General features: G+C 59.3%; 2 protein-coding genes across 2 annotated transcripts; both read left to right on the top strand.

The window, feature by feature from the left end:
* Positions 1 to 8085: 8085 nt before the first annotated feature.
* Positions 8086 to 9048, top strand: A1Q1_00137 (uncharacterized protein; the record flags this gene model as incomplete). The annotated part of the gene is made up of 1 exon (XM_014326465.1): positions 8086 to 9048. One exon carries the CDS (start codon positions 8086 to 8088, stop codon positions 9046 to 9048), a length of 963 nt encoding a protein of 320 aa, XP_014181940.1.
* A 2703-nt stretch (positions 9049 to 11751) lies between these two features.
* A1Q1_00136 (G-protein alpha-subunit) lies at positions 11752 to 13215 on the top strand (the record flags this gene model as incomplete). Its single annotated transcript, XM_014326464.1, has 5 exons — positions 11752 to 12112; positions 12166 to 12250; positions 12294 to 12691; positions 12753 to 13099; positions 13144 to 13215. The coding sequence occupies 5 exons, from the start codon at positions 11752 to 11754 to the stop codon at positions 13213 to 13215; spliced, it is 1263 nt and encodes a 420-aa protein (XP_014181939.1).
* Positions 13216 to 13739: the final 524 nt, after the last annotated feature.

The following is a 13739-nucleotide window of genomic DNA, read 5'->3' as shown; positions in this document are numbered from 1 at the left end:
GGCCCTTTGACTCTTTCCTATTCTTCTCTTGACCGTTCACACTTGTTGCTTTCCACTCCTTTTTCTCCTCTTCTCTTTTCCAACTTCCGGCCTGCGCATATTTTTCTTCCACTTCACTCGTTTGGCTCCTGCATCCCACGACAAAACTGCGCATACCCTCGACTACCGAAGACTAGCTCGACCGCTCCGGAAAACCTGACGTCGGCGAGCCAGCCATTACCCAAACTCCGCCCTGTCTACCACCCTTCCACGACCATCGCACGACTGAGCAGCAATCATGGGCATTTTTGACTGGTGCTGCGGACCCCGGCGAAAGGATGGCGAGGTGAGTGCCCCTTTCGCATGGATCTCAGGCGGCGACAGTGGGCGATCTCAATTTGAGTGATCTGGAGAGACAGAACAAGGCCGGGACACAGGGGCGCCTGGGCAACGAGACACGGCAATACAACCTTCCTCGCGACCGACAGCCGGCTACCGGTTCGTTCTCGCCAGCGACACGGGTGCTAGACAAGCTCAACAGCAGCGCCCACCGTCTCCCAAACTGCCCCGGACAACAATGGGCAGCTTTTCTTGGTTATTGCCACCGCCAGCCTCGCCAGCCCCCTTGCCCTGGCGACCGTATGACGAACCCTACGGATGGGCTGCACGTTAGCGGGTGTGCACGATCCGTGCACGGCAGAGACGCCGATCGGGTTTGCGCGACACCCCTGCTAGCGTGCGAGCTCTGCATACAACATTGCTCGGTGACCGCTGTTCGACAGTTTCTGCTCGCCCAAGCTTGTGTCCTTATGGCCTGGTCTGGCTCACGTACTCACTGTCGCCGTACACCACCATTGCTCATGGTTTACGCAGGGGCTTGAACTAACCGATAACAGCGCGGACAGGAGACGGAGCCGCTCATCTCTCCCGACCGGCGCGTCGGCAGTGCCTCGATCACGTCGCATGAGAACTACGGTGCGGCGCCCCCGATGCCGCAGTCCGACTCAGGCCTTACCGAGGCTCAGCGGAAGAGGATAGAGGACATTGGTCGTGAGATCGGCAACCAGATGTTACCGATCAACTCTGCCTCGCGCGCTTCCATGACGCCGCGCCGCGGTGCTAGCCCCGATACGGGATCCGTCAACTCGTCCCGCCCAACGACGCCGCAGCCGGAGCACTCGCAGGCGGCCAAGGAGCCTACGCCGAAGAAGGAGAACCACGAGAGCCAGATCGAGACGGCCGAGGAGCTCATCGAGGCCGGCGCGCCGACGGGATCGACGGGAGACGAGGTCGTGCACAAGACGCTCTTCCACGGCGCCGCGCCGGGGAAGAAGGGTAACGGGAAGAAGAAGGGCAAGGGCAAGAAGGGAAAGGGTAAGAAGAAGTAGACGTCTGTTTCGTCCTCTCTACTCTCCTTGTCGTTGTCACTTGCCCGCTCTTGTCGGACCGACATCGACCCATCGCACGCAAGCAGACACGCAAGCAATGCGCACGCAAAACACAAAATACAAGCCAAACACAAGCATCTTACTTGTCTCCTCTACTCTACATTCACAGATTCAGTTTCACAGCACCAAACGGCCCACATAGCCTAGCCCACCACCAACAACGGTTGTAACTCCTTTCCTCTTTTCTTACTTTTCTGTCTTAGACGTTTCTCTCAGCATGCAGTATCACGGGGTTTTAGGTGACCACTTCACGTCGCAGCGAGCAGAAGAGCCGGTGGGGAGCTTCGGGAGGTTGAGGTGCGAAGATAGAGTGTCACGCCAGCGCCATGGCGCCACGGTGCGCAGCAGCACATCTCATGAGGCGCGGGGAATATGACGGACATGACATGACTGGGTCATCAATTGGCACGACAAGACATGACTAGTCATGGCCTGACTTGACATGACCAGCCCACGATATAACAACTTCGTGGCATGTTTATGAACACTTAGCAGGTCGCCTCAAGCCGCGCCAGCCCTAAGTCCTCTGCAAGACCGATCGGAAGCGCGGTCTCGATGTACGCAGTTGTGCGACGCTCAGCCTCTCTGTGTGTACGTCTGGACAAACACAGGACAGTCAGACCGGAGGGTCAAAGAGGGGAAGGGGGGAGGGAGGTCACGCGACGCCATCTGAAACATAGGGGCACTCAACATGCCGGACCAGTGATCCGGAAACGATGGTGCACATCAAGGTCGTCACGCAGCGCCAGCTGCGCCAGCCGATGCGCCATCGTGACACTCGTAACATTACTTGCCATCTCTCGGTCTCTCGCTGATTCATCACATCTGGTCTTGGTTTTGGTTGCAAGTTCATCTTCTCTCTCCACACACGAAGTGCTGTTGCTCACGACAGAAGCGAGGCTCGCTAACTGGTCGCGGATCTCTGGGGACGGCCTTCCTCACTCGCCACTCGCCACCGCTCACCCTCGGCCCCTCTTTCCAATCCTCATGGCGACACTCTTCGACGTGATTCAGCGTTGGAAGTGGGGAGGACGGGCAGCGGTTTCCTTTGAGTAGGGAGGGAGAGCTCAGCTGTCCGCGCCGTTGGAGCTTGCGACTCGATGAATTGTCAAGCTCGACACTGGACGGCATCGCCTCGCTGTCATGACCTTCGCCCCAGCTCTGGAGAACAGCTCCTCGCGGCATTTTTGTCCCCGCTGACAGTCGCCGCACGCCATGCTGTGCAGCGCCAAATGCCAGAGGTATCGGGGATACGACGACTAGGACGACTTCTCGATCCCCACGACCGCTCATTCCTACCGGAACTGCCATTCGGCATGCGCTTGATGTGGCCATGTACGGGTTGCTGAATTATTTCTCGAGTTCGAATTGCTATGGCCCACACGAGAGGATAGCGAACCATGGACATAGACAGGAGGCAGTCCCTACACCCGGGGGGCGGCTTCAGATGAGACCACTGACCGCAGCAGACAGGGAGGAACTACTATCGACGCTCACGCAGTGAGTTCGGTCACCTTTTCCCGACCCGCCAGGCGCCTGCACCTCACCCTAGATCACTAACCAAGTTTCGGGCAACGAGGCAGGTGAAACACGCAAATCCAGTGCCAGTGAGACTGTTGTTCCATGTCACTCGGCCGGCGACGAAGTGGAAACGGCCTTTTCAACTTCGAACGTCTCGCTCCGCACTCGCCAGAAGTAAACCACGCGCCACCCGCCCACGAACGATACCCGCTCTCCACTTGCCTCTTCATCACAGACCGCGTACCGCTTCAGTCCTCTGTTTGACGATGCTCGACCACCTGTCTCGGTGCAACACCGAGACGATTAGCGAGTCTGTCATGCCTCCGAGCCGGGTTCCTCTTGTTCCTTGTGCTACGGCCCCACGAAGCTTGGACTGATGCGCTTCACACGTCCATGCTTGTCTTATCTACGCGACAGAGTGCCGAGGTATCGGTTACTCTCAGGCTGAGAGTCCACAGATTATCGCGGAAGACCTGAACCACTCAATGAACACTGGCTGCCACTGTCTTCCCTCCGTCTTCCTTCTCTGTCGCCTCTTCCTCCTCGTCTGAACACCCAGCACCCACTGCGCCACCCCAAGATGAGAGCTTCAAGCTTCGCGTGCACATGAGCTCGGCACAAGATATCTCATCTCACGCTATCTGATACTGGAACCCATGAGCAGTCCTCGCGACCATCGCCTAGCCGCACGTGACTATCACCGCTAGATTCTGCAACGGCCCGTCGGCACCTCCACCGCAAGCCACAGCGGTCGCACTGCGGCCATACCATCTGGAACAGTGACTGCTTGGCCAGCATGCCCCCGGAAAGCCCGACTCAGCCGACTGCGAGTCCGACACGAATACGCCGACTCAGCCGCACACCCGGACGCCACGGGACAGGCGTGAGTGAGGGCAAGCGAGACTTTGTGTCGGCGTTCGAAACGAAAGCTGGCTGGACGGTAAAGACCGGTCTACCTCCGTGGGGCCTGTGGTCTGGACATCCTTAGCGTCCTCGACACCTTTCCCGGCTTCATCGGCGATCGCCAACGGGACCGCTGAGACAACTGCGAGACAGTGCAGGTAGCGTGGGCCACATGTCCACCCTAGCCGACCTTAGACAACGGGCACGCCGGGCAAGAGCGTGCTACCTCCGCAGCGCTTCTCATCGATCTGAGGTCAGCGGTCCCGTTTTGCCGACGCCGACTATGGACAAGCCATGATCTAGGCTGGGATCTCTACGTTCTCAACGAGCTGCGCGTCTCACGCCGCTGACGCTAACGCCTGCGACAGATGCGTCCTTCGGCGGGTTCTCGGCAGAATCAGACCGCAGCGGGTGTAAACAACACAGCCTGCTGGCGCTGGCTCAATACGCCTTACCGCTATCGGTGTAAACATGGCTGTAAACAACATATTCAAGGCCCATTACGAAGCATGCGAAAGCTCTGAAATGGGGTGCTTCCTGGCCTCCTATCGATTCTAGTGGGGCTTGAGGGTTCTGGACGGTGGTGAGCGGGGCCAAATCTAACTTTTTTGAGGTCCTCCCTGACCATCGCTAACTAGTCGCCGACTTATCGCATGATGTAAGCCGAGCCCAGCTCAGCACTGCCTAGCATGGACGCATGCGATCTCGGCCTGTGCCCACTCGCCCGCTCTCGCAATGTCCGTCGAGCGTCGCACGCAGGTACTCACTTTCGCGTCGATGGAGCACGGCATGGAAGCAAGGCCCAGGCACATGCATAAACATCTCTGCAGGCACTCAAGGAACCGAAGGCACCCCGGGCATTCAAACGCACTCCACAGATATCGTCATGGCGGACAGCATGGCGAGGAGGATATCCGCTCGCCTTGTGTGACAAGGTTGGGTGCTACTTCCACCGTGGTTTCCCGCTATCTCGCGTTCCCAGCGTTAGTCGCGGCCCTCGAAACTGAACTCCCATCAAAACCTTCAAGCAGCCTATGACGGGCTACGGAGGAATGCAGCCTCGTTTTTCTGAATACGGAGGCACTTCAGCTGATCACGGCCGACTCAGAGCGGTGAGAGCAGGTGAGACAGCGATGACGCTGCGATGCTGTTGGCCGGACACTCGGTTTTCATTCACATCTGGGAGCACGCCTCGGCGCCGCAGCGCCTCGTGAGCACCTGAGCGCCTCAATCTGCTAAGAGGGGCCTTGGATTCCTCCTCGCCCATCGGCCCAACCGATCTCGCACCTCCTTCGCGCCGGATTCGGCGTCCTCCACCGCTCCACAAACAATAAGCAGCGGTAGAATCGAGCACAGGTCCAGACCATTCAGAGTTTCGGAAGATCATCTCCGCGATTCAACCCTCGCGTGGTTTGGGCCCTTATGGCGCTCTCGGTCCTGAGCTGCGTGCTGGGTGCCAGTTCGCTTCCGTGAGCGCCGTAAGCGCCGTCTCGCGTGCATCTTGTGTGCGTTGAGGAGCAAAGTCACTGACGGCATGGCGCGCACTACGGTACGGCCGAACGGAAGCAGTTCCAGTTGATTCCCGGTGTCTGTCTCTGGAATGTCTAGCATGCAAAGGTGAGTCGCGACCCCGAAAACGTCATGTTCAAAGGACGGCGATCTGGCGCTGCAACTGGCCGACTAAGCTCGATTATTGATGCTGTAATCCGACCCCGGCGCATTGCAGAATGGCCCGGAAGTGAAAAGCTTTCAGTGCATTAGGAATTTACGCAAGTCTCGTGCAACTCGCGCGCATACAGCCATAACGAATACTAATCGACCCTCGTATCTCCACTGTGCCTTTGAATAACCCTGCCGAGTGCTGAATGTGCCGAATCTCTGCACGCGAGGATGCTCGCCCGCATTCTGCGTACGCACGCACCGACACGCTTGCGGGTTACTAATCGCGCTCTGAATGGATCTGCCGTACGTGCTGCCGGGAGGCACCCACGGACGCGCACCGCACACCCAGCACAGTGCGCAGCACGGCCAAGCATCCTCGGCCAACGGCTCCCCCACGCGTAGATCGGGTGTCTTCTTGGCCTGCTGCGACGTCACCGAGCTCTCCGGACGCGTTCAGCGCCGTGCATGTGTTAGTCGCCCTCATGCTTGATTCGGCCGTGCCAGTTACTGACCTGCCTGGTGTGCCGCTGAGTCACTCACCGCCGTTTGTACTGACGCGGGCTACCTGGCCATGTCCGCATGCTACTCGGCACCTGCTGACCGCCTGACCACCCGGGCGCAGCATACAGCGAGCAGAACAGCGTTACACCGCCAGTCAATTGCATGCATCCAGCCAAACTCACCATCCGGTGGGCCAGGTAAGCCAGGCATTTGCCAGCCATTACCTTCCGCTACAGAAATGAATACCTCTGGACCGAAATAACTGGCAGCCGACGCCTCCATGCCGTGATAATGGAAGGCGCCGGATATTCGTGGCACTGTACCGGCTACTGATGCATCGATGGCGAGACGAGCTCGCCGGTCGGCGTCTTCGCCTCTTCTGACAGGTGGTTTAGCGACGAGTGGAGCGGTGCCCTCTCGCCAGACGCGAACCAAACACTTTTGCGGATGTCAACAATGCATAACAACCCTCTTTCGAAGCTCCAAAGCCGCTCCAAATGTCCAGACCGCGAACGGCCGCGAAGTCATGGCGGGGGGGTCAACCCTAGATAATGGATAAGTGGAGATTTAAGATTAAGGCCCTTGTTCATGCCCGGTCCTGGGACGACCCTGGTGCCCTACCGGGTGCCCTGGCGTTGGTGCCTGGATGATCCCTGGGAGGTGCAGCGTTTGCGCCGCATCTGGAAATTTTTGGGGTGCCCAGGCTGGGCATCGTTGCTCATCACTGACCGCCAGGCATCGCAGCGGTGTTCCATCACTCTCCATCGACGTTTGCTGGAGCTTGGTCCCTGAGGACTCCTGCAAGAAGCTCCTCGAAGGCCCAGGCGTCCTTAGGGTGCATTTCGGGCGCTAGCGCATGCATGCTCAGCACTGGCGCAAGCTTCGGACCTTAGCGCTCTGCCTTACCGTTGCCTGACGCTCAGGCTAATGAGCTGACTGATCCACGCACCCTCTGGCCCCCCAGGTCCCCAGCCTCTGGTGCACAACGCCACGGGCACTGGAAGATGTGAGGCGTCGCCTAGTCCTGGGGTGCATCACTGAGACGCACGCTACGGCAACGCTCGCATCGCATTCCAGGACACCCAGACACCCGACACAGTCACCCAGACATCCATCGCCTGGCAGCGAGGAGCGCAGACCGCCATGCGCCAAGGGGGTGGTGCTGAACGCCCAGGGGACTAGGGCACTGCATGATCTGCTGGAAAAAGGGGGTTTGCCAGAGATTATCTCGCCGTTGACGCGTAAGTGCCGAGCACCGCAGATGAGACTCCGACAGGTACCCTGGTTCCTGACATAGTCTAAAATCAGTGACCGGCTGGCCCACTGGGCCGGCTGACGCTATCGTGCATGAATGCCGTATGGCCCGGTCCCTGGCCGTTCGCCGTCCTTCACCCACTGCTCACGTCGCTTTTTCTGGCAGAAGCACATTGATGCGCTGAGGTAGGTGTTGGCGCTCGGCCCCGCTGCCCGTTTGTGCCCGTATGCCCGCGCTCAAGCGCTCGAGTGCTCGTGCCAAACTGCGCGTCGCTCCCTCCTTCTGTCTGGTACCTGGATGGCGCTGATCCGCCTGAGCCGTTGATGGCCGTGGGCCGGTGCTGAAATTAATCCGCAGCGCATGCCGTGCCCATGCCGCACCACACCGGCCGCGCTGCCGCACCGTGTGCACCTCGTTCTCTCTGCACCCTCGCCTCCTCCCCCGCTGGCCCCCCCTTCCTCCTCTGCTCCCCCGCCTTGCGAGTCCTGTTCCAACGCGCGACACCTGAACACATGACTGCCCAAAGTTTCCGGTCGCCCGCAACACAACCCGTTAGCGACCCACTACCACCCTACGTCCGGTCCGACCACTTCCCTATAAAGATCGCGCTACGTCTAGTCCGTCCTTTCTTCCCAGACATCAACGTTCCCTCTATCGCTCATCGACTGAACGACTCTTGCTTGAAGCAAGCTCCCATCCACGACTGCACTTCTGCACCAGCACTCGCTACCAACTTCCACTCTTTCGCCCAACTTCATCGCTTGACGCGTCTATCAGCTACCACCACCACACCTCCACAGTACCAACAAAATCACAATGTACGCCCTCTCCATGCTCTTCACGACCCTCGCGTCCCTCGCGGCCGTCTCCGCCGGCGGAAACGTCCTCTTCTCCCAGGACAACATGCGCGCCACTGTCTACTATGACGTCGCTTCTGGCGACCAGTGTGGCCAGCAGAACGGTGGCCCCTTCCCTGCCGACTGGGCCGTCACCTCGGGCATTAACGACGGTATCCCCATGTGCCAGAACCTTAAGAAGGGTTCCCTTAAGCAGATCAACTCGAACCAGATCGTCGCCATGGACCACAACATGATGGTCGCTCACCCCGACTGGTGCGGCAAGGAGGTCAAGGTCTACCGCCCTGACGGCTCCGAGGTCACCATTGACGACGGACCCCTCGTCCTCTACGACGGTTGCGCCGCCTGCATGACCCAGGGTATCATCGACCTTTCCGCCAAGGCCTTCATCGCCGCCTCGCCTGACCGCAAGTGTGGCAACAACCCCGAGGGCCTCCGCGTCGAGATCCTCGACAACTCCCCCTGGGGTGGTGACTCTGGCAGCGCCCCCGAGCCCCCCAAGTCTTCCGAGGCGCCTGCTCCTTCCTCGACCCAGGCCCCCGCCCCCACCTCTACTGAGGCCCCCGCTCCCTCGTCCTCCACTGGTGGTGTCCCCGAGCCTTCGGCCGTCTCGTCCATCGTCAAGTCTGCCGAGCTCCAGGGCCACAACTTCAAGGCTAAGCCCACCACCGCCTCGGTCAAGAGCGAGCAGGTCTCCTCGACCATCTCCATCCCTGACGAGATCCCCACCTCTGTCCAGCCCGACCAGGTTGCTCCCACCTCCGGCTCTGAGGCCCAGTGCCAGTACGGCAAGTGGTCGTGTGACGGCAAGGACCTCCAGGTCTGCAACTACATCACCAACGACCTCCTTGACTGGGAGTGCGTCTCCACTTGCGAGAACTACTGCGAGGTCAAGGACAACGGTATGGTCACCTGCCAGTAAGCGACTCCAACGCTTCGCTTGCTGCTTTCGATCTCCTTGATGGACATCGGTACATCGGTCCGGCATCTGTCCTAGACGGATAGTTCAATTCAGGCTTCTTGATGGAGCTCGCGCCATCCTTGATGGACGGCCTCGGCGGTCCTCGACTACCGGCCTAGTCAACCGCATTCTTTCGTTTCTCAAACCCGATCCTCGCTGGCGTTGTATCCATACCTACTTCCGGTCTTCTCTCTCGTCTCGGTTGTCTCTCTCTCTCACACTCGTTTGTTTCCATTAAACGGTTTCACTCTCGGCATTATAACAACACTGCATCAACAGTTCAACTGTTCACACATTCATTACATACAAAACACATCAAACGAGCTCGACGGTCGCGGGTCCGTGACTCCTTCCGCGGCTCACCCCAAAAGACGATTGACTCGTCCCGTGTGCTCGAAGTGCACTCGCACCACTGGCCTGGTCTTTCAGCCTCTATAGCTTAGCTTGGGATTGACTCCCTATGTATCTGTTGTGTACTAGTCTCGCTATCTTTGCTGCACAGTTGCCTTTGCTTTTCCTGCCACTCGCTAGCTGCACAGTTTCCCACCCTTCTTCGCCACCCGCTAGTCCTGCACACCCGTGTTGGCTTCCAGTGACTTGGCGGCCAACGGCGAGCGTCAGCGGCGTTCGGAGGTGTTCTCGGCACCTGGTGGCACGCGCTAGTGACGATCCACGATGAGCAACCCGCCATCAATCGTTAGCGGACTTGGCCGCGAGGCATGCAATCGAAGTGAAGGCTGGCTCGGCGACTACCGGACTGCCGGAAGCCGGACGATCGAGGCTTGCTGGACATAGCTGCATGCGGACTAGGGGCCGAGGATGCCGAGCCCAGGACCGAGCATGCATATGAACGCACTGGTGCGGCGTGCACTGGCGGACGCACTGGCATTCGCGACCATGCCTTCCCCTGCTGATGGATCTCGCCATTCGGTTAGATACCACTCTGGCCCAGGGAGGTGCAGGGCATGCAGGGAGCGGCCGGTGCTTAATGGTGATTACAAGACAGATTACGATCAGGCAGTTCTGGGCATTAGGAATGGCGAGGTCGGATTACTATACGCGGATTGTCCTGGGCATGAAGTGGCCTCCACCAAGCGCCCAGCTCCGCCTGCGGCCAACGGCGGCCCAGCACCCAGCACCCAGCACCCAGCGCCTGTGAAGCCAAGCCCGCAACAGCATGCCTCGCTCCCCTTTGCGGCCCTGCAGCCCACATCGGACGCCCACACCTCACCATCACATCATCACCTCTTCCCCCCCTCCCGACATTCATTTCCTGTTACACCACCTTCGTCCACCACCACCGCCTGTCCACCCCGCAATCGGCACAGGCTCCTTTCGCTGTTCCATACTCTTTCCCCAGCCGCCGTCTCCCACTTCGACTCCGACACGGAGCGCGAGGCGCGCGTGGTGGCTTCCGGTTACGTTCCGTCACATTTGACCTTCCGGCCACCAATCAAGTCGTGATCCACCCGTCCCTCACCACCATCCAGCCGCCTTGCCTTGACACGGTCGCATCATCCATTCCATCCCATCCATCTCGTCCCATCCACGCCCGCATCGCACCCTGTCACGAACGACTTGCACTCGTCACAGCCTGCGGAAGCGGAACATTCATCCACGCCACGCCATTCCCCCATTCCCTCGACTCACGCCTCAATCTGCCGACGCGCACTGTGCTGAGCCCCGCACCTCGCCTGTGCGTTTAGATTAACAGTGATCGATTCCTCCTTGGCGTCGACCCTCTCATCCAACGGGCACTCTCCCTCTGCAATCTTTATTTTTCACACCTTCACCCGCCCACACACACACCCTTGCACCACCTCCCTTTCCGCGCCCCAAGCGCACGCAAAAATATCAGCAGCAGCAGCGTCCTCCTCGTCGTGGAACGGCCTGCTCTGAGCCCGACGGCTGAGTTCGTATCTCGTCCATCTGTGAGTATCCAAATCCGCGCGTCTGTTGCCTGCCCGCCGGCCGACCGGCAGCGAAGATCCCGCTTCCCCATCTCGCATTCCTGGCCGCGCGCCGCAACGGGGATGACAGAAGTGCCCACGGTCTTGGCAAGGTAAAGAAGACGCCCTTTATTGTCGAGGCTTGCAGTCGCTCAGCTGCGTTTGGGGGAGGTGCATCGACGCCCGCTGCAAGCCCACACGCCGTTTCTTTGGTACTGTCGTTTCAACGCACGGACGGCTTCTGGCCGCTAGCTGCGAGGATTTCGTGCTATCGATCGGATCGGACGCACCCGCCGCGTCTGTCACCGAGTCGCCCATTCAGTCCCTCCGTCGCGAGAGCACGACGCCATTTCTGCTTTGGTCACAACCAACCAGTCAACTCCTTCCATCCTCCCTCCCACTTCTCCTTCATCCAACGCGCATTTCACTGACGCGCCCAGCATACCTCGACCCCGTGCCCGCGGCCGTGCAGTGACGCATTTTGCCTAGCACGCCGGTCGACTAGTGCACGTCATTTAGAACAAGCTAAACGGCACTTGCGTTGCCCGTCTGATTAATCATACAGCAACGCCCTCCGATCGGGCATCCATCTCGCAATCTCGCTCCGGTCGGCGTCGCGAGGCTATAATTGCATCTGGCATCGCCCACGCACATCTACTTCTCACATCCTAACTTCTATCCTCTCACTCTCACCAGCGAAAGCCTTCTCGACAACATGGGTGGTTGCATGTCCTCAGAAGCGACCAAGGTCGAGAACCGCCGCACGTCGGACCCTAAGAAGCCTGTCGCCGCTGCGGCGGCTGCTCCCACGACAGCGCCGCCTGCTCAGGCTCAGACCGGAGCCGCTACGACCGATGCCTCTGCTGCCGCCAATGGAACGACAGCAGCCGTCGCCCCGGCAGCTGCGGGCCCGAACGGTACCAACAGCGCTACCCAGGGATTGAGTGCTGCTCTTGCCCAGGCGCCCGAGGCCGCTGGCGCTGGCAACAAGACAGGGGACAAGAGTAACTCGATCGACCGCCAGCTCGAGGATGACTCGAAGAAGTTTAAGAAGGAGTGCAAGCTTCTCCTCCTGGGTGAGTTGTTTCAGAGGTGGCGAAAGCTGACGCCGCAGGCTCCGGAGAGTCAGGCAAGTCGACCATTGTCAAGCAGATGAAGATCATCCACCAGAACGGCTACACCCAGGATGAGCTTATGCAGTTCAAGAATATTGTGTAAGCTGGCCCCCACCACATAGTCTCCCCAGCTAACACTCAGCCACAAGAACGTGCTCGACTCGGCGCAGGCGCTCGTCATGGCGATGAGGAAGATCGGTGTTGACCCAGAAGACCCGACGAACTGGACGCACGCCGACCGCATCGTGGAGTACAAGGCGGACACGGAGAACGGACCGATCCCAGCTGAGATCTTTGTTGCTATCGAGGCTCTCTGGCACGACCCCATGATCCCGGTCGTCATGGACCGCTCGTCCGAGTTCTACCTCATGGACTCGGCGACGTACTTCTTCGCCAACATTCGCCGCATCGCTGCCCCGGACTACATCCCGAATGAGGCCGACGTCCTCCGCGCGCGAACAAAGACGACGGGTATCAGCGAAACGCGCTTCAACATGGGCCAGCTGAGCATCCACATGTTCGACGTCGGAGGTCAGCGTAGTGAGCGCAAGAAGTGGATCCACTGTGAGTTGCATAGGTAGGGCCACTAGCTGACGCCCAGGTTTCGAGGCTGTCACGTCAATCATCTTCTGTGTCGCTCTCAGCGAGTACGACCAAGTGCTGCTAGAGGAGAATGGCCAGAACCGCATGCAGGAGTCCCTCGTGCTGTTCGAGTCGGTCATCAACTCGCGATGGTTCCTGCGCACGTCGGTCATCCTCTTCCTGAACAAGATCGACGTCTTCAAGCAGAAGCTGCCCAAGGTGCCCCTCGTCAACTACTTCCCCGAGTACACTGGCGGCGCCGACATCAACAAGGCGGCCAAGTACATCCTGTGGCGTTTCACGCAGACCAACCGCGCGCGTCTCTCTGTGTACCCGCATCTCACGCAGGCCACTGACACTTCCAACGTGAGTTAGCTGACGTTGGCCCTTGAACTCAAGCTGACAATCAGATCCGTCTAGTCTTCGCAGCCGTGAAGGAGACGATTCTGCAGAACGCGCTCCGCGATTCCGGTATCCTCTAATCGGCCGCTCTAGCGTGTCCGGGCCACGACTTATTCTACCAGCATCCCACCCACATCTTATCATTGCGCGCTGCTCGGCTGGCGTCCTAGCGCCAGCAGAAGAGGACGCACCGTACAATACCGAGCTTCTTCGTTCTTATAAATCCACCCAACCCAACCCCCACCTTACCACCAGCCACCCATTAGTAACTCTACCTACATAGCTTTAAAAGGGATCATCGATTTCATAAAGTCATGAACGCGGCCCGCGCAGGGCACTTTACGAGACGAGACATGAGCAGAGCAGAAACGAGTGGGTTGCTAGTGCCACCTGCTAAACGAGCCAAGCCAGCGTCTGGGACGAGTGGGTCGAGTGGCCGTCGGGCAGGCATCGCGTGTCGGGAGTGGAGGACGATGCATAATCAGTACGGAGCTACGTCGCTGCACCGACGCTGAGTCAGTCACCAGCTTTGTCTCTGCGACCATTCCGCTCCTGCCTCATGCCTTCTTGCCCGCAGCGGGCGACGAGCGACGACGACCGAGCG

Source organism: Trichosporon asahii (assembly GCF_000293215.1).
Source record: "Trichosporon asahii var. asahii CBS 2479 unplaced genomic scaffold scaffold00018, whole genome shotgun sequence".
In the NCBI taxonomy this organism is placed as follows: domain Eukaryota; kingdom Fungi; phylum Basidiomycota; class Tremellomycetes; order Trichosporonales; family Trichosporonaceae; genus Trichosporon; species Trichosporon asahii.
This window is presented reverse-complemented; position numbering and strand designations above follow the sequence as displayed.